The sequence below is a fragment of the Erpetoichthys calabaricus genome, chromosome 2, assembly GCF_900747795.2.
Source record: "Erpetoichthys calabaricus chromosome 2, fErpCal1.3, whole genome shotgun sequence".
NCBI classification, from domain to species: Eukaryota; Metazoa; Chordata; class Cladistia; order Polypteriformes; family Polypteridae; genus Erpetoichthys; species Erpetoichthys calabaricus.
The window spans coordinates 85,206,773-85,231,773 of NC_041395.2; the positions used below are offsets into that span (position 1 = coordinate 85,206,773).

Consider the following 25,001-nt stretch of genomic DNA (forward strand, 5'->3'; position numbering starts at 1 on the left):
GTTTTTTCATTTTAGAAATTGTTTAACGTACCTAAATTCTCAAATTGTCCCCCTAAAAAATCAAATTCCCCACGTTGGGAATCACCACTATAATGTCTATTCAGTTCTTGTCACTTGATTGCACAATATGCATGTGCCTAATCTCTCCGTCTCTCGCTGTCACTAATAAACTGAAGCATGAGCATGCACCATGACACTAGTGGCAACAGGCAATACCTTTGTAAAATAATCCAATAATTATTGTGAAATAATGCAATTCTCTTGAGACATAATGCAATAATTACTGCGAAATAATGACATTTTTAATGAAGGAATGCGATAATTGCTGTGAAATAACGCAACATTTTTGCAAAATAATGCAATACCCTTTTTTTTTTTGAGTGGTGGTAATACTTTATGTAGTGGTTCTTTCCCACAATAGAATTAGGGCGGTTAGGGTGAAATGTTTGCCCCATGTTTAAAAGTTCAAGTAATTTGGGATCTGAGTGAGAGTAAAGGTGATCACTAGGCTGACCATCAGATTGGTGTAGTGGTGGATGTTAATAAATGTTACACTGAATGTAGTGGTAAAGTATTTTTTGGTCTGTTTCTTCATAACACTAAGATACAGAAAGAGAACATAAATATAGTAGGTTGAAAAAGATCAGTTTTATTTTTGAAAAAACATTAGTATTTAATATGTAAAAACTATAGAGTTGTTCACAAATAACTTGAAAACAGCTGTGTCATTAGCTAATCCACATGGAACTGGGAAGTAGTCATAATGTTCAGTGAGTACAAAGAAGGGTTGTAGGCACTTGGTAAGTTGTTAGGACACACACAATAAGATATATTGTTGGCTGGAAGCACAGGATGTGCTGCCAGCTGTTCCTAAAACTACAGCATGGAGAAGAGGCAGAAAAACTTCTGTTGTTGCAAAGCCTTTAGGCCTGCTTGCAAAAAGGAGGTAAAGTAGTAGCTCTGCAGTTGAGCTTGCTAGCACTTACATAAGTAAACTGGTTTGACCAAAGCCAGAAAGTAATCTCAACTTGAATGAGGCAAGCTCCAGTGGACACAAAATAATACATTTACAAATCGTGAACATGTTGATGCAAATAGCTATCACCACAAAGACAGCAACAAGATCAAAAAAGTTGATCAGTAGAAAGATCAAAAAAGCAGACAACACAGCTTTTGCCATTTCCCATTTTTATTTTATAATAATCACTAAAGAATGAAGTGCAGATTTTATTTACTAACCAGTTAGTAAAACACTCTTCCTGGTTTTGACCCCTGTTTAGTTTATTGATTTCATCTTCTTGTTCTTCCTACTTGCCCATGTGGCTTGCCAGTCTTTTACAAATCTGGCAGAATATTTGGCTGCAGAGCCTGACACAAATTCTCCCTTAAGTCATGGACTTCAAACACAAGTATCAAGCAGAAACTTGATGCCTTTCCACCAGACAACATCCTTCAATTATTCAAAAATAAAACACCTGGCCACCAATTCTTCTTAAATACAGGACATTTTGATAGATAGATAGATAGATAGATAGATAGATAGATAGATAGATAGATAGATAGATAGATAGATAGATAGATAGATAGATAGATAGATAGATAGATAGATAGATAGATAGATAGATAGATAGATAGATAGATAGATAGATAGATAGATAGATAGATAGATAGATAGATACTTTATTAATCCCAGGGGGAAATTCACATACTCCAGCAGCAAAAAAATATTAAATTAAAGAGTAATAAAAAATGCAGGTAAAAAACAGACAATAACTTGAATAATGTTCAACGTTTACCCCCTCTGGTGTAATTGAAGAGTCGCATAGTTTGGGGGAGGAATGATTTCCTCAGTCTGTCAGTGGAGCAGGACAGTGACAGCAGTCTGTCGCTGAAACTGCTCCTCTGTCTGGAGATGACACTGTTTAATGGATGTAGTGGATTCTCCATAATTGATAGGAGCCTGCTGAGTGCCCGTTGCTCTGCTACGGATGTCAAACCGTCCAGCTCTATGCCAACAATAGAGCCTGCCTTCCTCACCAGTTTGTTCAGGCGTGAGGCGTCCTTCTTCTTAATGCTGCCTCCCCAGCACACCACTGCGTAGAAGAGGGCACTCGCCACAACCATCTGATAGAACATCTGCAGCATCTTACTGCAGATGTTGAAGGATGCCAGTCTTCTAAGGAAGTACAGGCGGCTCTGTCCTTTCTTGCACAGAGAATCAGTATTGGCAGTCCAGTCCAATTTATCGTCCATCTGCACTCCCAGGTATTTATAGGTCTGCACCCTCTGCACACAGTCACCTCTGATGATCACGGGGTCCATGAGAGGCCTGGGTCTCCTAAAATCCACCACCAGTTCCTTGGTTTTGCTGGTGTTCAGCTGTAGGTGGTTTAAGTCGCACCATTTAACAAAGTCCTTGATGAGGTTTCTATACTCCTCCTCTTGCCCACTCCTGATGCAGCCCACGATAGCAGTGTTGTCAGTGAACTTTTGCACGTGGCAGGACTCCGAGTTGTATTGGAAGTCTGATGTATATAGGCTGAATAGGACCGGAGAAAGTACAGTCCCCTGCGGCGCTCCTGTGTTGCTGACCACAATGTCAGATCTGCAATTCCCGAGACGCACATACTGAGGTCTGTTTGTAAGATAGTCCACGATCCATGCCACCAGGTATGAATCTACTCCCATCTCTGTCAGCTTGTCCCTAAGGAGCAGAGGTTGGATGGTGTTGAATTTTGTATTGTATAATTGGGTTGACCATCAGGTGGAGACATATCAGTACTGGGAGAAAAACCCAGGAAATATAGAAGAAGGGATGGATTTTTAAACTGCTAGGCAATGCTAATTTAAAGGTAACTGGACCCATAGGCTTAAGTATTTAATAAGGACTTATATACAGGTTTGCCAAATCCTGAAAAAATTTCCAGCCCAAGGACGGGTCAAAAACCACATAGTGGTTCAATACATGACGTATTCAAAGTGACACACCAGAAAGTAGTGGGCAAGATCCCCCTTGGAGATTTGAGAGCAAGGGCTTAGGAACATCCTATTGAAAAGTGTTTGGGGGTGGGGCCCCTCTGAGGTCTGAGAGCAATAAAGTGTGGTTAAAGGTCCAAAGTGACGGAAAGGGAATCCCGGATGGGTGAAAAACATGGTAAGAGCACAGAGGAAAGGAACAAATAGCCCAGAAAAATGCAACACGCAAAAGCACATTTTGTCCTATGGCAACTGATCAAAAATAGCCCAATTGGGCAGGAAAAACACGGACTTGACAACACTGCTTATATAGTTTTAGGCCAGAAACTGCAATGACATATTCTGCCCAGGATAAATATTCACTCTAATTGGTCTGTAAAGTGAAAAATACTCTACCTACATATTCAAAAGTATCGGGACACCCCTCCAAATCACTGACTCCAGATGTTCCAATCACTTCCATGGCCACAGGTGTATAAAATCAAGCACTGTAGATGGCTTCTACAAACATTTTTGAAAGAATGGGTCACTCCTAAGAGCTCAGTGAATTTAAGCGTGCTAACGTGATAGGATGCCACCTGTGCAGTAAGTGCATTTGTGAAATTTCCTCACTACTAAATAGTTCACAGTCATCTGTTAGTGGTATTATAACAAAGTGGAAGCAGTTGGGAACAACACTAACTCAGCCACGAAGTGTTAGGCCACGTAAAATCACAGAGCGGGAACAGCACATGCTGAGGTGCACAGTGTGCAGAAGTCGCCAACTTTCTGCAGTCAATAGCTACAGACCTCCAAAAGCTCAAGAACAGTGCACAGAGAACTTCATAGAATGGGTTTCCATGGCTGAGCAGCTGCATCAAAGCCTAACATCACCAAGTACAATGCAAAGCATCGGATGCAGCAGACGCCACTGGACTCTAGAGCAGTGGAGACGTGTCCTCTATCCTCACGCTTCTCTGTCTTGCAATCTGATGGACGAGTCTGGGTTTGTGGTCGCCAGGAGAACGGTATTTGCCTGACTGCATTGTGCCAAGTGTAAAGTTTGGTGGAGGGGGGATTATGGTGTGGTGTTGTTTTTCAGGGGTTGGGCTTGGCCCCTTAGTTCCAGTGAAAGGGACTCTTAATGTTTCAAAATAAGAAGCCATTTTGGACAATTTCATGCACCCAACTTAGTGGGAACAGTTTGGGGATGGCCCCTTCCTGTTCCAACATGACTGTGCACCAGTGCACAAAGCAAGGTCTATAAAGAAATAGATGAGTGAGTTTGGTGTGGAGGAACTTGACTGGCCTGCACAGAGCCCTGACCTCCACCTGAAAGAACACCTTTGGGAAGAATTCGAGTGGAGACTGCGAGCGAGCCAGGCCTTCTCATCCAACATCAGTGCCTGACCTCACAAATGCTCTCAATGGCCAAATATTCCCATAAACGTACTCCTAAACCTTGTGGAAAGCCTTCTCAGAAGAGTTGAAGCTGTTATAGCTGCAAAGGGTGGGCCAAATCCATATTAAAGCCTATGTATGTATTAAGAATGGGATGACATTAAAGTTCATGTGTGTGTTTAAAGGCAGGCATCCCAATACTTTTGGCAGTATAGTGTATAACCTTGTAGTTATTTTTCTTACTCCTGGTTTGCATGTTTGGTTTGACTTTTAATGTGAGGGTGATAACATAAAGATTAATTAAGGGCAATTACTACAAAATGATTTCCAGAGTCTAGAAGCAAACTGATGGCCCCTTCCAAATAAAATAGGAAAACCAAGGAAAGAAAAATATACATTTTTACAGGTAATTCATCCCTAACTTTAGTGGAAGGCACAAAACAAAAAAGGCCTTGGGAGAATACAGTGTATCAGATTTTATAATGAAAGCCATGAAGTCAGTAAAATTTTACAAATTGTTTGTTATAATTCAGTATAAGAAAATCACTTTTAAAGGCCAGCTGACAGCAGTCTGAAAGGGAGAGTCTGATCCTGTACATTCAATGTTTGGCAGATTAATTCAAGGGCAAAGTAAAGGCCTAAATTTCCTGTTTTTCTTTTTTAACTATATTACTCAAAAATAGAGCTATCTCGTGAAGTCATTCAATTAGTTGCATGAAACTTGAGCACAATTCAACATGTGATCTGCATTTAACAGACCACCATGACAGCACGTGTTGTATGATTCATTCATCTAGCAACGCATAGCATCCTAGCAAGAAAATGGCATCACTTACGATAAGCCAAACAAAAAAATAGGAAAAAACAATTTAGCCAAGAAAAGCATGTTATTATTTAAATGTTGAAAGTGAACAGAAATATTCTCTCAAGGCCTTTTTGGAGTTGTTAAAAATTGCAGAAGACCTGCTGGGTGTCAGTGTATACTCTTGAATTTGTTCCAAGTAACACAGGCCTATATATAAGATTCAGTATTCTAGTGTTCAGCACTGCATTAGGAAGCCCTTGTAATGTCAAGGAATGTGTGAGATTTACTAGGTATGTTTACAAGGTTCATCTACTCCCCCCTTTTGAAGATTAACACACACATACACAAAGCGATCCTATCCAGACAATGTCTTGAGTGCTCCAATTGCCAGTTACTCTGCAATATTCTGCACAGGCCTCTCTACATAGGGACATCCTTGTGACACTCGTAAAAGCTCAACTCAACAATGTCTTACTTTTCCTGCAGTTGTTCTAATTATTGAGGAGCAACCTCACAGCCTTGTTTAACCCTGGTGGCAAGAAAGCAGCAAACATCCTACACTGAGTTTATTATTTTTATCACACCAGATAAAAATCAAAGTATATAAAATATAAAAGCAACATGGTATTTATTAACATATAACAATACCAAATAGACAAAAATATAATGGAAAATAAAATAGACGAAAATATAACAGAAAATAAAATAGATAGCAAAAGTGTAGACATATTCTTTAGAAAAGCTTACTGGAAATCAGCAATGTCAAGGAGTGCATGTTTTCCTGGGTGGCTTTTGATTTAGCAATTGTAGCTATTTATAGTCCAGATGAAATAGTTGCACATGTCTCAACCTCTGATGTCACTTTCTCTGTCATTGCCCTTCAGTTGTTGTCCTCTTTGATCCCTTGGACAAGCCATATTTATGTTAAAATACACACATGGGGTTTTAGGACGTGACATTATACACATTTGATTGACAGGCTGTCAATTTTAATCTTTTCACAAACCTTGTAATGAAACAGATGCAGTTATAAACCAACAGGAACTGATGAATTAAGTACAGTGCATCCAGAAAGTATTCACAGTGCATCACTTTTTCCACCTTTTGTTATGTTACAGCCTTATTCCAAAATGGATTAAATTCATTTTTTCCCTCAGAATTCTACACACAACACCCCATAATGACAACGTGAAAAAAGTTTACTTGAGGTTTTTGCAAATTTATTAAAAATAAAAAAACTGAGAAATCACATGTACATAAGTATTCACAGCCTTTGCTCAATACTTTGTCGATGCACCTTTGGCAGCAATTACAGCCTCAAGTCTTTTTGAATACCTATCCTTGCTTTGCACACCTATCCTTGGCCAGTTGCGCCCATTTCTCTTTGCAGCACCTCTCAAGCTCCATCAGGTTGGATGGGAAGCGTCGGTGCACAGCCATTTGAAGATCTCTCCAGAGATGTTCAATAGGATTCAAGTCTGGGCTCTGGTTGGGCCACTCAAGGACATTCACAAAGTTGTCCTGAAGCCACTCCTTTGATATCTTGGCTGTGTGCTTAGGGTCGTTGTCCTGCTGAAAGATGAACCGTCGCCCCAGTTTGAGGTTAAGAGCACTCTGGAGCAGGTTTTCATCCAGGATGTCTCTGTACATTGCTGCAGTCATCTTTCCCTTTATCCTGACTAGTCTCCCAGTTCCTGCCGCTGAAAAACATCCCCACAGCATGATGCTGCCACCACCATGCTTCACTGTAGGGATGGTGCCAGGTTTCCTCCAAATGTGACGCCTGGCATTCACACCAAAGAGTTCAATCTTTGTCTCATCAGACCAGAGAATTTTCTTTCTCATGGTCTGAGAGTCCTTCAGGTGCCTTTTGGCAAACTCCAGGCGGGCTGCCATGTGTCTTTTACTAAGGAGTGGCTTCCGTCTGGCCACTCTACCATACAGGCCTGATTGGTGGATTGCTGCAGAGATGGTTGTCCTTCTGGAAGGTTCTCCTCTCTCCACAGAGGACCTCTGAAGCTCTGACAGAGTGACCATCGGGTTCTTGGTCACCTCCCTGACTAAGGCCCTTCACCCCTGATCGCTCAGTTTAGATGGCCGGCCAGCTCTAGGAAGAGTCCTGGTGGTTTCGAACTTCTTCCACTTATGGATGATGGAGGCCACTGTGCTCATTGGGACCTTCAAAGCAGCAGAAATTTTTCTGTAACCTTCCCCAGATTTGTGCCTCGAGACAATTCTATCTCGGAGGTCTACAGACAATTCCTTTGACTTCATGCTTGGTTTGTGCTCTGACATGAACTGTCAACTGTGGGACCTTATATAGACAGGTGTGTGCCTTTCCAAATCATGTCCAATCAACTGAATTTACCACAGGTGGACTCCAATTAAGCTGCAGAAACATCTCAAGGATGATCAGGGGAAACAGGATGCACCTGAGCTCAATTTCGAGCTTCACGGCAAAGGCTATGAATACTTATGTACATGTGCTTTCTCAATTTTTTTATTTTTAATAAATTTGCAAAAACCTCAAATAAACTTTTTTCACGTTGTCATTATGGGGTGTTGTGTGTAGAATTCTGAGGAAAAAAATGAATTTAATCCATTTTGGAATAAGGCTGTAACATAACAAAATGTGGAAAAAGTGATGCGCTGTGAATACTTTCCGGATGCACTGTATATAAATCAGTAGTACAATACTGGAAGAATGTAAAAGAAAAGATGCCTGTAAGTAAATTCCTGTAAATTGAGTTCATCCTGATTTCTCTGAGCAAAATAATTAAAATATTATGTAAGCAGTCTGCAATTTCAAAAATGGATCATTTTCCATTCCAAGCCAACCCTATATTCCTTTGCTTCTTCATCATATTGAGAAGGGCAGACAAGGCTGGTGTTAAGGGCTATAATGTAAAGCCCAACAATTGTTGTGAGAACAACTGACTATGAGATGAAGTTCAATGCCACTAAATAAAAGTCCGAGTCATGCGAGGATCAAAGCCAGAAAGATCAACAGGCATCGAGAGTCTAACTTGAAAATGGCAAAAATCTGAAGGAGCTGTCGAAGTAAAAATGAAAGTCAAAACTACAAGGAAATCTAGCATTCAATGATATTTCTTTATTCATTTTACAGTTCTTTTTTTTTGATCCTGCTGAAAGTGTTGCATGCCACTTTTAAATACCAGCAAAATTTGGTGTTGCCAACAACGTGCCATAGAAAGAATGTGATGGCAAAAGAAAAGTGTTCATCAATTGTTTCTTGGAAGTCTGTAACCATGACACAGAAAAGCAAAACATAACATTAAGTAAGATCCAAAAACCTTAAAACAAAATGAAAATTCAGACTAAGAATAGAACAAAACTTTAGGAAAGAACTGTGAAGCTTTCATCAAAAATTCAAGCATACATAATAACAGTAGATGGGAAATTCTGTAACGTTAACGATGGTGTGGTGATGATACAAGTTATTCCTACAGTGCTAGAATCTTTATTAATACCTTGTGAGTATTAATGAAATCAAAAGAAACCTTTGTTAATATCTTGCTATGTAATAGTATGTAACTAATACAATAGGTGCTTAGCATTTAGTACCTACTCTAAAGTGTTGTTAGAATAGAGTCTGATTAAGACAAATAAAAAATAGAATGAACTACAGTATATAACATCACTAAAATACAATACACAATATAATGCAAAACATAAAACACCATATTATTGCATCGTGACCCTGGTATCCAAATGTTTTTATGGGGTACCTGACAGTTCTCAACTGATTAGGGAGTGACAGTATTGCTAGGCCTTGCAGCACTACCACTTCAGTATGGTTTATCTGCTGTAAAATTACATGTGAATGTGCAGGACTCAAGGATGTCATACTGAGAAATGCAGTATCACTTAAGGCCACCTGGCCATTCCGAAGTGAAGTATATTTAAGTAGGCCACATTGCTGAGATTAATAACCACTTTCTGATGCTTTGTAAGAGGTCACAGCCTTGAATGACTACAGAGAAGTAGCTTTACCCTCTGTGATCATGAAGAACGTTGAGTTATCTCAAATATGCTACAAAAGACATCCTGGACTCATTTCAGTTTGCATACAGAGCCACCCGGTCTGTGGATGATGTAGTTTTATGAACTACAGCTCTGGTTTAAATATAATCATCCTAGAGCTCCTAGATAAGGAACTTACCCAGTCTAACTGTCCAATTCAATCTGCCATTGGATCACAGACTTTCTTACAAATAGGAACTAGAATGTGCGATTGGGAAACGCACATGTCTGGCACATTAACTCATAGAACTGGTGCACTGCAGGGATGTGTCCTTTCCCGACTACTCTTTTAACAATATACCAATTACTGTACCTCTGGTAATTCATCTGTCAACATCTTAAATATGCAGATGACATCACACTAATCGGCCTCATTTCAAACAATGATGAGTAATCTTATACAGACAAGAGGGAGGGCATCTGACATTGTTATGCTGCCATTTGGACCTTAACATTAAAAAAACACAAGGGATGACTATAGATTTCAGGAAACAGTCACCTGCTCACCTATCACTTGCTATAAATGGCTCAGCCATTGGGATGACAGAGTGATTTAAGTTTCTAGGCACTGTGCTGTCAGAAAACCTCAAGTGGGACAGTAACATCACATTTATTATTAATAAAGCCCATCAAAGAACGTTCTTTTTTGTGTCAACTGTGGAAATTCAAACTTCCCTAAGCAATATTAGTCCACTTCTACACAGCCATCATAAAGTCCATTCTGACCTCATCAAAGCCTTTGAAAGGATCATAGGCTGTAATTTACTGCACATTCAATTCCTACAAGAGACCAGGGGTAAGGAGGTGGGCTGCAAAGATCACTGCTGATCCGACTCACCCAGGGCATCACCTGTTCCAAAGACTTCCCTTCGCGAAACTCCTTTGTGCTTTGAAATAACATGTCACCTAAACAGTTTTTCACCATGTGTAGTTATCCTGACTGATTAGGTCTAGGCCAGGGGTGGGCAAATTCATTCCTGGAGGGCCGCAGTGGCTGCGTGTTTTTGTTCCAACCCAGTTGCTTAATTAGAAAACAATCCTTGCCAATAATTACATTTCATGGCTTGTTAGTGCTTTAACTCTGCTAAGTCAAGTCATTCTCATATCCTAGATTTTTTTTTCCATTCTAAGGATATCATTCAAATACTTTGAAGTGTAAAATGGATGGGTAATTTTCAATCCTTCACTTTCTTCTCTTCTCTTTCCTTCCAAGTATTTAATTAAACCAAATAGTGCATGATAAACACACACAGGTGTAAAGGGTAACAAGCAAAATGGATAACTGCTGGTTTCTTTTGTCATTTGTATCTTATTGCTAATAAGGAGCAATTAAAAAACAAGAATGCAGCTGTTTAAGACTTAAATAAGCAATAAGGGTTCATAATCTTAACAAGGGAGATAACTAAAATGAAGCAGAAGTGTTTCTAGAGCAATAAGTGCTTCTTATTAAGCAATTGGGTTAGAACAAAAACCTGCAGCCACTGCGGCCCTCCAGGAATGAATTTGCCCACCCCTGGTCTAGGCTGCTACTCAGTATCTACGTATGTATACCTGCACACTAGACTACCTGGGCATTTTAAATCCTACTTTATCTCTTTATTTTTTGCATTGCCTTTGTATGCTTTATCATATTTTATACTTTATCATTTTATATTTATCTTTTGTAACCTGTCTTGTCCTTGTATGTTGCACCCATACTATCAAGACAAATTCCTAGAGCACATTAGTGTACCTGGCCAATAAAGTGGATTCTGATTAAAAAGACTAAACACATTTTTTTGTTAAGATTGTGTTACATAACAGCATATGAGTAATAAATACATTTTTGCAGTAATCATTCAAGTATTTGCTTTCAAATGTAATCCATCATTTTAAAAATGGTGTTAGTTTGTGTTGGGTTTGGATAGATCATCCTGACATGAATGGGTTGATATAACCTGTTAAGAATTGCAAGGTATATAGCCTGCATGCTGGAATGAAAAAGTGCAAGTAAAAGTTTTAGTCACAAAAAGAGCACATTGAGACATGCTCTGGAACAAGCAATTGTCAGCAAACCAGGAGGAAGTCAAAATGACACCCGCCAAAAAGCAATGCACGAAAAGTAGACTAAAAGTCAAAAGAACAAGCAAAAGGTCCAAGTACTACAGTCTTCTTGGAAGCACCTTTTTGCTTCCACTAACATCAACAAGAAAGATTGGAGGTCTGAAAGGAAGTAATCTAATACAAAGATGGGCGGAGTGATGGCTCTGAGGCTAGAGATCTGCACTGGCAATCGGAAGGTTGCCGGTTCGAATCCCGTCAATGCCAATAGGGACTCTGCTCTGTTGGGCCCTTAAGCAAGGCCCTTAACCTGCAATTGCTGAGCGCTTTGAGTAGTGAGAAAAGCGCTATATAAATACAAAAAATTATTATTATTATTAGATGCCAGAGGTTGCGCGTTGATAACCTTTAGAATCAAGATATTTTATAAGACTCCTATATCAAATGACAGGAAACAGGCACAACGACTCTAATCAGTATTGTCACGGGCATGCAAAAATTGCCTTGAAATTGTTGATGACCGTTTTAAAGCCAAATGCAAATTATAGAACATAAACTATCAGAGGAACATCTGGATATATGGACTGCAAATAGCTATTTAGCTTGTTATAACAATACATGTATAAGCCAGTTAGATGATAATGAAACAATTTCTAACCACTCATGCTGTGTTACTTATAACAGATTTACTTGAATTCCTAGGAAAATGGTCAACCTGAGCATGCAGTCTGATGCGTAGTACTTGTGACAATTTCTTCTCCTTACTCTAAACTGACAGAGGATGAACTTGATGGCTATAAAGCTAGTGTCATCACTGAATTTGCTTTGGCTTCTATTAGTCTCACTCACAGTTGCTACTGCTGCTGATTTTTTCAAAGTTGAAGTATTTTTGCAGTAAAAAAAATCCTGCTGTACATCCTTTGATATCATTTCCTTTCTTAACAGCTCTTGGGATGAGGTAGCAACACTATCCGCTGTTCCTTTTTTAACCAAAATTATGTTAATTTTATTCTTAGTTGAAATATATTTTATATGCCTTTAAATAAATATTTAAAAGTCAGAATGATAACAAATTCAAATTCTCTCAACAACCCCACCCAGCCTTCACGTCCGTCTCTGCCACTCATGTTGTGAAGAGGGGGACTGAACGCACCCCAAGGAGACGCTGATGCTCCTCCGAAGCCCCCACTTAAGCGGTGATACAACGGGAAACAAATACAGTTTTTTTTTTTACCTTCTCTTTGCTCAATCAGCTGCTGGCTTGCTGCTGCTGCTGTGCTGCGTGATCTGCATCTCGCGTGGTACTTCGAACATTTAAAAGCCTGTACAGCAGCTGTCCTGCTCTGTCTTTTATTTCCGGCCCCGAGTGTGGTTAAATTTCTTGGCACAAAGTCTCGTTTCACGGGACGTGAGTTCTTGATATTTTTTAGTTTATAATTTAAAAATGGAATAAGAATCTGAAAATCTAACAACATCACATTAAAGTTTGATAAATTCTGAAAAGAATGATACAAAACATATATGTGTACTGTAGGCTTTAAAATAAGCCAGATTTAAAGCGTGACAAAAAACATGACATAAAAAGTCACATAAAATCATTGCACTTTTAGGCTTAGGATTTTATATATATATATATAAATATATATATTTCCAAACAAGTATATATATATAATGTGGTGGAATGCCGGCCCTCCCCCAGGCCGCCAGGAGGAGCTCTCCCAACAGCATGGACGTGCCCCGAGTTCCAGCAGGGCCTCATGGACTCTGTAGTTTTTATGCACAGCCCTGCTGGATACCTTGGGGGCCACCGGGAGTCGCTGTAGTGGGGCTCGTGGACTCTTATGTGCCCTATAACCCGGGAGTACGTCATGGTCACATGACAGGAAGAAAGGATGTGCTCCCGGGTTGAAGAAAAGGACTGTTTACCCTGGCCCGGAAGCAATAAGGACTTGTGGGTTTTGGACAGGAACCACTTCTGGGTCAGGGGATATTAAAGGACTCTGGGAAAGCCCAGACATTGAGCTGAGCTGGGAGGTAGGGTGGCTAAGTGTCTGGGTGAGGAGGAGAGAGAGAGAGTATTGTTGCGATTAGTATTTGTGATAGTTATATGAGTAGTGTGGAGTGGAGGGTGCTTGGTGCACTGTATAAGAACAAAATAAAAGAGTCTTGTACTTTCACCTGGTGTTTGGAGTGGTACCTGAGGGTTCAAGAGGTGGACATACGCCTGTACTGCTACTATATATATATATATATATATATATATATATAGTTTAATAATATTATAATGTACTTAACTTCAGCAGATGCTGTCACTTACCTGGGGAAATATACAGTAAGTTACATATCAGTAATATTATCTAAAGTAATTACATATAATATACAGCTACTTTTTATATATAAAGTAAACATTGAAATAATACAAACTAAATTAAAATTTCAAACTATATTTATTGCAGTTCTGTTTAGTGGTAAAAAAACGAACAAAGAAAAATACTACAGACCCTCTAAGGACCACTGCGTTACATTATAAAGCTTTTTAGATACCTGTAAAAATAAATAGATAACTAAATATCTGGAACTAAAACTGTGGCCTCCGCTGACCCAGAGATATTTCAAGGTAGGAAAGAGACTTCAAAAATATTGTGTTAAGATAATTTAAAGGAATAGGTAATGGTTTTTGTATTTATAATATAGTTTTTATTTTACACTCTGAATAATTCTATAGGTCAGGATATACTTTTCCAGATAATCATAATGCATCTCAGTTTATGGTATTTTATTGGTAAAATTACACCTTAAAAAAATAAAAGAATTTTGAATGAATGTCAGCCAACAGGGTCTGCCTAGTTTAATGGAAAATCTACAAATATAATTAAAAGATTTTTATTGTAGAATCTTCAATATGCTCAACTAAGGAAGGTTATAACATTTTTAAGCAGAAATAATAATTATATCAATAATACTTAGTTAATTACCTTCCAAAACAATGTAATAGATGATATTTGCACTCAGATATCTTTTTTTCTGTCATATTTTGCTGCCCTTCATTTGTACACTTAAAAAAAGAAAAAGAAAAGAAAACCATTCTTGTGTGCTCTCTCTCCTGTTTAATATCCACACATAATGTTCTTTCTTTTTAAAGCTAGCTTTATTATTGTACATCACAACTTTCTTTTTTGCATTGGTCCTCATAAAGCTGTCATAACAGACAGTGGATGCATATCTGCTTGATTTGCTAAAACAAATAAGGAGATTAATACATACTGTAAACATAATAAATTGAATATAATCATTTCAGTCTCCAAAAAATACATTTGTATCCATTAAATATGATTCTTGTAAATGAGTTTTCTCCAAGTAGGAAAAGAAAATAATCCAAAAAATATTTCTTCTCTCTTTAGACATTTAAACATTGGGCGCAGGATCTGTGTTTGAATGGATGGTTTGCTGGACAATAATCACTGGCTGGAAATAAAAACAAAAATATTTAAATAAGCTATTTAGAATAATATATTTCTTTAGAGGTCACTCAAAATTAAAATGTTTGTGAATGTATTAATGCAAATAAAAGATAGAAAAAGACTTGGCATTTCAAGTATAATAACTTCCTAAATTAACTAAATTACAGTGGTAACATAAAGCAGTCTTACATAAGGAAATGCTATGATAGCAACAATAATGCATGTGCCCAAACCTCTCTAAAAATAGAGAGTTATTTTTTTTCATTCATGGTCATAGTTCTTATTCAAGCATACCAGAAAGTAGCTAATAAAGGGAATATATAACTCTATGGTGTGTGTATTAGGCATTAATCTTGTTGCTACAGACTTTATTTTAACACAGAGCCTTTTCACATCAGCATTTAAGATCTACATAATTATACACATATATACAATGCTAGGCACAAGTTGCAGGATAACCCACTGGATTTTGGTCAATATTCAACCCTTTCAGCAATTGTCTTTGAATAATAAAAATCACTAAAATAATATGCATTCCTCACAGTCTATATTTGTGCTCTCAATATGTAGGAGCTATAATAAAAGATAAGGATTTTCCCTTTTTTAGTTTAAGCATTTAGGAAATAAAATTTAAAATAACAGAAACAGTAAAAAGTATGATGTAAATTGGTAGGGCGGATGAATCTGATACTTAAAATGAGTTCCTCTCCTAGAACAATGATGTTCAATGATGTGCACATTTTCCATAAACTATACCAAACGTTTTTATTAATACAGAAAAACACAGTTATGATACATGCAGTAATTTACTAAGTGGTATAGTAAATAATAGTACTCTGAAGACCTTTAAATTTCAACTTGAAGATATTTTGCAAAAGTTAGTTCATCAAAGCCTATTCACCTATGCTGGTCTGAATGTCCTTTCCTTGTCAAAAGTATTTTAATGTTTTTATTGCTGATCTGCTCCAACCTCAAAATATGACACCAATATAAATACTTACAATAGTAAAACACTTTGCAATTCCAGTAGTATAGTATTAGAAATGCAGACAAAGCAAACTGAAATATACCCACCAAATTCTGGCCACAAATAACTTTGCACCCAAAACTAGATGTGATGATGGTCACAAAAAACTCTAAAATAGTGAAAACTAGCATCAAGCCTATTGTTCCATTATGAAGTATCTGCCAAAACAGAATGAAAAGAAAACTTTAGTAAGAAAAAAAATTATATATTTGTATTACTGTCAATTTCTATTTCCCTCTCTCATTTCGCAGAACTAATAAAATATTAGAAAACATTGTACTTGTCAATTTACAAGACTCATCTTCTCAGGAACTCCTAGACAAACAATCACTATGATTCTTAATAACTGTGTTAAATATTAAACCTCTATCTTCAGTTAAATTTTCAAATATTGAAGAAAGTTCTTTCTTATTAAAAAATATCACTTACAAGTCTGTTAATATGTATTTTTAAGTTATGCAAATGTGAAATGCACAAAGAAAAAAACAATTTGTATACTAAGGACTTGAAACCAATGTGGCCCTTTCCTTTCGGTTATAGAGTATAGCTCATGACCTCATAAAAGACAGAGCAAGAAGGATAGACAGACCAATTAAGTCCAACATTTCATTCAACAGTACTGATCTGGTGGCCCACAATGGAAGAGAAATGGTGAATGCAAATATGTAACTTAACATTCTCAAACCCAATGTGCAGTTCTACAGGATGAAAATGTGTGCTTTGTACATTGCATATTATGGAAGAAGGATGCTCTTTAATGAAAGTCTGCACATCTAAGTGCATTACTCTGCAAAACATCACATTCTGTTCGAATCTGATTTGTCAGTTGCTGTACTGAAATGTCTATTTCAATGTAATACTGAATTAAGCACCAAATTTAAAGAAAGATCAAAGGTGGCATATTCCATCTCATTGTCAATTGTTCTTCAACAGAAATTCAAGATGAAGCAGAGTGTGAGCAGACATAAAATACATTAAGTTAGGGAAAATTACTTACTGTGTGCTTTTCATGTAAAATTTCACAGCTTGAGGGAGAAACATAATCAGATTCTAAATGGTAAAAGCAATAGCTGATATAGATTCGAAAGCTTAAATTCGTGGCATAGAAAATTATCCCAATCCCAGCTGCTATGGAACTAATGATGTTCATGGTTAACATGGCGTTCATCTGCAACAATTAATAAAATGGTTTAAAAATCATTATTTTCATTTCTACAAAACAAACAAAAACAATATTGATGTGTGCATCAAATATAACCAACAATTAATATATCACTCTAACATATGCTTTAAATTAGTGGTTCTCAGCCTTTTCTAAACAGGGCCACAGCTCTTGTTGTTAACAAGCGAAGTGGGCCACACAGTAAAAAATCAAAATGTTTCCTTATAAAGGACATTAAATAGTAGGCTTACTCATAAAACAGAACATACATGTTAACCTGAAAATTATTTTTTCATTTGTTTAATTTTGAAGATCAAATCATTATAAAAGACAATAATAAAGAAGTACTGAAGAAAGAGAAACACAATCACTCTATTACAATTAGTAAGAGCAAATAAATTGTGAGAGGATTATGAGCCTTTACTTATAATGTGTTGTTAAAAGTCCACTAAATATATATATACACATGTATATTCAGAGGAATGATCAATGCAATTGATTTGACATCATTGATTTGATATGAGAATACCTGCTTTAAAAAGTTACTATATATATATAAATATATATATATATATATATAGAGAGATTTTTTTTTTTTGCTGTATTTACAATATACAACAATATGCAGCAAAAACGTTATTTGGCTTCTTCATGACTTCTCCTGTCACCACAGATTTCTACCAGTGGATGAAAGTTTTGTCAAGCTGAACAGGAGTGCAATGCAAGCTGAAAGGCAAAGATGATTACATAGTCTTTTGCATAGTTAGGTGCCATTTTAATGGGAAAATAACCTTAAGCTTAGAGATAATGATGTCTGAAGACATATTCTGTTGGTTTTGAGTAATTGAAAAAATATTATGCCACTCTGTCAAAGGAAAGGAAAACATTTAACACAGGTGCTTCATGTATATGTTAATTTGTTGGACATGAAGGGAGGGGAAGAGCTCTCTCACTTGTTACTTTCTCACAATATCACAAATTGCTCAGCTTAGTTGCAGCCTGGAAAAAATGGACACTGGCAAAGAGCTCTCTCTTTCCGGCAAGAAATCTTTTTCTTTTCATTATCCTTAAGTAAGGATACACTGTGTAATTTGTAACTGAGGAATTGGACCATCTGGGAATATGTCTCCAGCGGTTTTGCTGTTGCACATGTGATTACATTAAGATTATAATCCACCCAGGGTTTGCAATTATATGTAATGCTTTATATTTGCTGCAACTGGCTTAAATGTAATGTCTAAGTGAAAGTCTAAATTAAAGTACTATTACTAGAACCACCAAGAGGTTTAGACTGTTCCTTCCTATCCCTTAACAGTATGAGAGGATGCTCTTAACCAAGCCCTGGTCAGTGAAGCATCCTGTCATAGCGGCCCCTAGGGTTGAATAAGTGGAATAAAATATGGTGAGACGGGTACGAATTTACAGGTAGCAATTGCATAGCTGATTTTATAATTTTTTCTATCCCAATTGAGAAAGGTACCTTTTGTTTTTGTGTAAAACATGATAGAGCATATTCACATCCAGCGAAGCAATCGATTGCTATTACATTACCAACCACCATTTTGCTAATGTGATCTTCTTACTTTCAAATGCTGTGTTTACACTACAGCAAGCATACTGGGTCCCATGTCAACCAAAAAAATCACTTTTTTCTCATCTGTCCATTGAAAATTCTCCCTAAAGGCAACAGGAACATCCACGTGCCTCATATCAAATAATTACATGTATTTTTCCTGGTTATCAGTGGCTTCCACCATACGACTCTTCCATTAAACTTTTTTTTGTCTTTGTGACTGTTCATGTTACTGTTGTAACGGAGACTCTGATAATAATGCTGCTAAATACTTGTAGCTACAGGGCATCCATTTATTATTCTAAATTTATACAATTTTGGCTATGAGAACTTTGGCATGGGGCATAGAAAAAGCTTTCTGGGCTTTTCATTTCTCTGCTCTAGGCAGAAAAAAAAAGTTACACTCTCCTAATGTCTCTAATGTTTTGTGAATTCCCATCAAACCTACAGTATGCTTCTTTTATGTGCACCAAGTGCTTTTTAAGGCTCTCATTACATAAATACTAACTCACATCACACATGACTTACAGCCTGGGGGTAGAGACACACTAGTGGCCTCGTCAGGATGTAAACCCCATCCCTTTATCTGTCCAGGGCTGCCGGGAGAGTGGGTGGAGACAGCCTCCCAAGACTGCATGCTCCTCCAACACATTGGGCCAATATACACATTCCTGTGCCTGCACGGCATGCTAGGAGTTGCAGTCCCAGGGGGAAACCCTTCTGGCTTCCATTGGTGCTACTAGGGGGAGCTTCAAAGGGACAGTTGTCCCTATTTTTTGAGGCTCCTGTCTGATCCAGATGTGCTTCCTGCTTGTACTGTCCTGACACCTGACATGATTCTGAGTCCAGCATAAAAGGGACCATCCCCATTGACTCAAAGAGTCAGAGTTGGAAGGATGACACTCACTTGGAGGAGTAGAAAAAGGAGTAGAGAAGGAAGGAAGGAAGGAAGTACTGTAGTGATTGGGGAAATAAGACCTATGGAAAGGTACTTTTGTTTAATAAAAAATACCTTCACTTGAACTGTCTGTGTGTAGTTGTGTCTGGAAGTCTGGGGCTCAGTGATGCCCCCTGTTGGCCACAAAAGAAATTAAATAATGTGAATCAGTGATTAAAAAATAATTTAAAAAAACATACTTTGAATACACAAGTCAAATTTAGGATAAATACTAGATGACATTTTACCACTTTAAGCATACTGTTGGTTTAACAGATCTGGAGGATCAATATACAGTAGAAAATATCGAACAGGAAGCCCTGTGGATATTATTGAACTCTTCTGTCTGTGATATCTTATTGAAAAAGTGTAGGTGATTAAACCAAAACCAGACCTGAAATCTAGGAAGAAAAACATGTCAAAACTTTTATTTGTGATATGCATTATAAAATGTATTTTTCCAATTTTTATAATAAATGTACTTGTTCCAACTTGAATATTTAAGGTTCAGTTAGAATATAAATATAATTATAAGTGTTGATAAGGCTTTCTTCATTTTTATATATGGGTGTAGTTTACAAAATCTGCCTACTTTAAAACTCACAAATAATGGACTGACTTTTTAAATGTATAGTATATATTGTAGTGTATAAATGGATTTCCTTGTTTAAGTATCACTTATGGTGGTAAAAAAAATAGAATAAAATTATTTACTGTGATATTATGTAGTAGTATGTATGTAGTAAGAGGTGTTACCTAGCATGGTAAATGGTAGATGCATTTCATAACTCAAAAGCTGAAGTTTTTGCATGTTTTATCTTTTTTTTTTTTTTTTAATTTTTAGCATTATGCTTATATTTTAGACACAAAGAATTTTAGCTAGGAAACTGTGAAATGACTCCACTATCTCACCAGTAAAGTAAAAGAATAGATTGTTGTACTTGCCAGGGATGTCTTGGGCTTCTTGTCTGCAGCAATGGAAAGAGATCCAGAAATTATATACTGTTAAAAGAGAAATGCTGTTTATATTTTTAACAAAATCTGTATATGCAATCCCTCCATTCTTTTTCTGAATCTGGCAACATGTAGGAATCATTCCTGGATGGGACACCAGCCTATAACTGGTCATGCTCATACCCACAATCTACAGTACCAGGATAATTAAACATAACATTAGATTTTTGGTATGTTGGACATAGAACAAATGAACCCAGAGAGCAAATACAAACTGTATGCTGTCATTCACTAGGTAACAGAGACCACAGAATTTAACACCGTGCAATTGTGTTGTTCCTATACATGTATTTTGAAATAATTACCGTAGTTTGAAGATCAGTGATTAAAAAAAAAAAAGTCTTAACTCTTTCATTGGTTTTAAACCAATGCCGCTGTACAGAATATTTTAGTCATGGGGTGTGTCAAATTTGCCGATTGCAGTTGCTGATCACGTTGTTGCACCATGTCAAATTACAAGCCCATGTCACAAAAACCGACTGAGCGCTGATCTTCCAGCACATCTCTGCTCAACACTTTTTTTTCCTGACAGCCAATAGTGTGTTGCATGACATAGCCACAGCTACACGAAAGGTTAACAACTACAATTAATTCCTCAGCAATCTCTGATCTTTTATCTTTTTTCCATTTTGTCATGGTATTTGAATCTTGAGATATCAGACTGATGAGCCTCTCTTCTGTTTGTGAGGTCCAAACAAGCCTCTCTGCTGCCTGATAGATCAGCGCTGTACCAGTGCTATGTGAAGGGCTAACAGCTGCGGCAAGGTGAGCTACAGTCTTGTCCATTTTGTTCCTCTTTTCTATTCTGATTTAATACTTATAATTATAGCCATCAGAAAAATGAGCACATCTTGTGTTTGCGAGGTTCAAAACACACATTTCTTATTCCTTATCGCCACAATCTAGGCATTGAAATTCCATATGAGCTTTCATTGGTTTACACTGACTGGGTTTGTTTTCACTTTTTTTCTGTTTTGCTGATGTGGACACATCTACCTTCTAATTATAAAATCAGGCTACATTTAATCCTAAAACTTGGGGTTAATAAACACAAAAAGCAAATTATACTAACAACGAAATGCATGTTTATTTAATTGCATTAACATTATAAAACACCTTGTGACATTGATTTCTTTCAAAAGGAGCTCTGGAACACTAAGAGACATGATTTAGATTGTACTTTTTGGTTTAGAGATTAACACCTTAAATTTTTCGCTGGAAGAATGTGAACAGTGCAATTTAAATAATAAATATTAAAGAATAATAATAAATATTACTGCAGAAATATTTGGATATGTGCCATTTGTATGCAATGACCACAGAACTCTATACACAGAAAATATGAAATAACTTAAATCATTTAAATAATATCCAGTGCTTATTTGTATAAAACAAAATATCCAATAATTTGGTAACTTCTAAACTGATTATTACTGCAATCAGCTGGAAGTACCCTGTGGCAGCTACAGTGACAAACTAAGATGAATCAAATGATGCATGTTCAGAATGACTGTTGAATATGGACTTTGAGAAATAAACTCATAAAGCAAGCAAACCAAAGCATGTTGTCTTACCAGAATCCCTGTCCAAAATGGAATTCCAGTGAAAGTTAAAGCGTCCAAATACATGGCCATAATAACACCAAAGAGGATATTAACTATGGCAGATGTTAACTGTAAAATCTGCAATAAAACAAGAATAGACAAAACATTTGCAGTAACCCAAATGACAAAGTTTATTTGAGAAAACATTACAGAAAATGTTATATTAGTCCACGTGCTGATTAAACAAATATAAACATTCATCAGTGGCACGGGCCAAAACATTACGTTCAGTCCCATATGAAGTTAATGACATCATGTATCTCACAATAACAGTGCATGTCAAGGTCAGGGATATATTAAATGGTAAGCTGACATTTGCTACTCATAAGCCATGGTGAGTACCTGCCAACAGTAGCCTGATTGGGGAAAGCAATGAACTGCTGAAAGGATGCTGGGAAGCCAAAACTTATTGATGCAAGAGATAAACTTTGGCAGTCCTATCTGGTATAAACCAAAAAGGCATCCTACTCCATTGGATCCTTGAGCAAGGCCTTCAACCAACAAATTGCTACAGGGGTGCTGTGCAATGGTTGACCTTGCACTTTGACCCCCCCAAAGGTCATGCAGAAAGACAATTTCCCTTCAGGAATTAACAAAGTATTTCAGAGTAAAAAAAATCAATAAGGGTGACTGTGGCACAAACTGCAGATATTTTAATGAGTAATGTCTCAAAACACATGATGCATCAAACCCTCCTTTGTGTTAGGCCAATGAGACTTCCCTTGCTAACTCTACGAACCATTGAAAGTTCCTACAATGAAAACAAGGGCAGTGAAATAGGATCTTGGATCCATGGAAGAAGGTCCCCAGGTCTGATATATCCTATTTTGTTCTGCATGATATGGACAGCTAGGTATATGTGTGTTATTTAACTGTGGAAAAGATGACATCAGGATGTCCAGTACTTCAGAAAGAAGGCAAGCTGGTGGAAGGAATGTGATACACTGGACAATGTTCTGTTGCAAAACCCTGGGCCTGGGTGTTCATGTGGATATGAATTTAATTCATAACACCTATCTTAAACAACATTGCAGACCAGGTACACCACTTCATGGCAAAAATATTTTCAGAAGGAAGTGGCATCTTTTAGCAGAATAATGCACCCTGACACCAAGGCTGGATTAAGACCACCATATGCTCCTAGGTGACTTAGGTCCCTAACAGAGAATTGATCATACTTTAACAGTTTAGTGCATGAACATCTGGCTGTTTAATACTTCTCACTGTTGATTTTGGCTTGAAACTTCAGTGCCCCCAGTGATCCTTTTATCTTATGGGTAACTGGGTGTGCACATAGAATGCTTTGATGGTATATTGGTAGATTTGCCAGCCACACAACATGAATTGTTCGGGAATGATTTGAGAAACATGATAAAAAGTTAAAGGTGTTCCATTGATCGTCTGCTTCACCACGAAAGAAGATCTGCTGCTAACATCTTGAAGTCAAATATCTGCAGAGTCTTCAAAGGTCATGTAGAGTCCATGTCTCAGCAGGTCAAAACAGTTTTGGTGGCACAGGGAGAAGCAACAGAATATCAGGCAGGTAGTCATAATGTTTTGGCTTATCAGTGTATACCTGATGTACCTCTCCTTCTACTTCTACACAATGGAGAGAGACTGCAGACTGACATTTTTTTCTCTGTTTCTGACATCAACTATAATTTCCTTCATTTAGACACAGGTAACATTTAGCTGAATATGGTTCAACATGCACTAGTTGCAGTCATCTACCAGACCTCTGTATTAGTCCTCCAGTCCACCACCTGTACACCCCCATACTTTAGAGTCATTAGGAAAACTCTTGTTGATGGCATGTCTTAGAATAATATTTGAATGCTTACATGTATAGAGTAAACAAAGAAGGAGATAAGACAGTATCCTGGGCTGACCCTGGATTGCTAACCATTGATTCTGACAAACAGCTCCTTAGCCTACTAATTTGTGGTCTGCCTGTCAAGAAGCTCATGTTACCTAACCCAAGAATTCTCCACTAGGCATTGTGTAAAATGAAAATGTAATGCTGTGTTTAAAAATACTTACTTCTTTGACAATATTTGTAGCAATACATTTGTACTATGGAGCATAAGAGCACAGCTGTATATCCTGCTGTCTCACAGGTTCAGGCAACTGGGTCCCAGTTAGGGCTGAATGATTAAATTAATTCAAAAATAAATCACGCTTTGAAACAATGTGATTAGCAAATCGCAAAGGCTGTGATTTAGGATATATGTTAAACAGTGTGTCTGACCAATATGACATTGTGTTTCTATAAATGCACTGCACAAAGCTGCAGCAGTTTGCAGATGTTTTTTCACTTCACTTCCACAATTGGTGTTTTTGTAATTTTCAATAGTTAGTTTTTTTTCTTTAGTAAATCTTCCAGTTAGACCCCTTCAAAATGATTTTTTCCCTACTACTGTGCAATTTGATCCACAAGTCATACCTGTCATTGTGTGTTTGCCTGTTCAAACAGACCACTACGACCATCCTTTAATGATTCTTTAATTAGGCCAGGTGGTAGCATTTTAGAGAAACAGTTGGGCCTTGTGGTGAGACTGAATGATCCTTGGCTACCTGGTGGTATGTGGTGGTTAATTTTTAATTAATGATTTATTTTTTTGGTTTGATATATAATGTGCTTAATTTTTTTAAGGTGAACTGTAGATCTTTGTTGAGATCAAGTAAATATTGGGCGATCTGTGGCAGATTTGACACCTGCTCAAAACTGGCTGGAGGTATTGTTTTAGGTTTTATTTTATTAGTAGATTATTGTTTGTATTATTATGTTGCTGTCATTTGTTTTGTTTCTTTACTATAGAGAGCAGTGATTATTATTTAATTATTGTTTATTTATGGTTTAGCAGTGTTGCTGTGTTAGTTAAATTTTAATACTTTTGGTTAATTTAAGACCAAATGCTTAGTTTGCATATTGTATGTGGGATGTCTGAGTAGCCTGGGTGATATTATACAGTATGTGG

At 37.2% G+C, this 25,001-nt stretch overlaps 2 protein-coding genes across 2 annotated transcripts in view; one reads left to right on the plus strand and one right to left on the minus strand.

The window, feature by feature from the left end:
- Positions 1-25,001, plus strand: part of sv2a (synaptic vesicle glycoprotein 2A) — an 885,655-nt gene that overhangs the window by 734,228 nt on the left and 126,426 nt on the right. The gene's annotated exons all lie outside the window — the stretch shown is intronic.
- LOC114643388 (membrane-spanning 4-domains subfamily A member 4A-like) overlaps positions 13,940-25,001 on the minus strand; it is a 46,195-nt gene continuing 35,133 nt past the window's right edge. Inside the window, exons 3-7 of the mRNA XM_028791975.2 lie at positions 21,994-22,101; positions 20,351-20,407; positions 16,731-16,901; positions 15,781-15,891; positions 13,940-14,710 (exon numbers count right to left, since the gene is read on the minus strand). Coding sequence (XP_028647808.1) covers positions 14,651-14,710; positions 15,781-15,891; positions 16,731-16,901; positions 20,351-20,407; positions 21,994-22,101 — 507 coding nt within the window. The 3' untranslated portion in view covers positions 13,940-14,650. The remainder of the gene's footprint in view (positions 14,711-15,780; positions 15,892-16,730; positions 16,902-20,350; positions 20,408-21,993; positions 22,102-25,001) is intronic.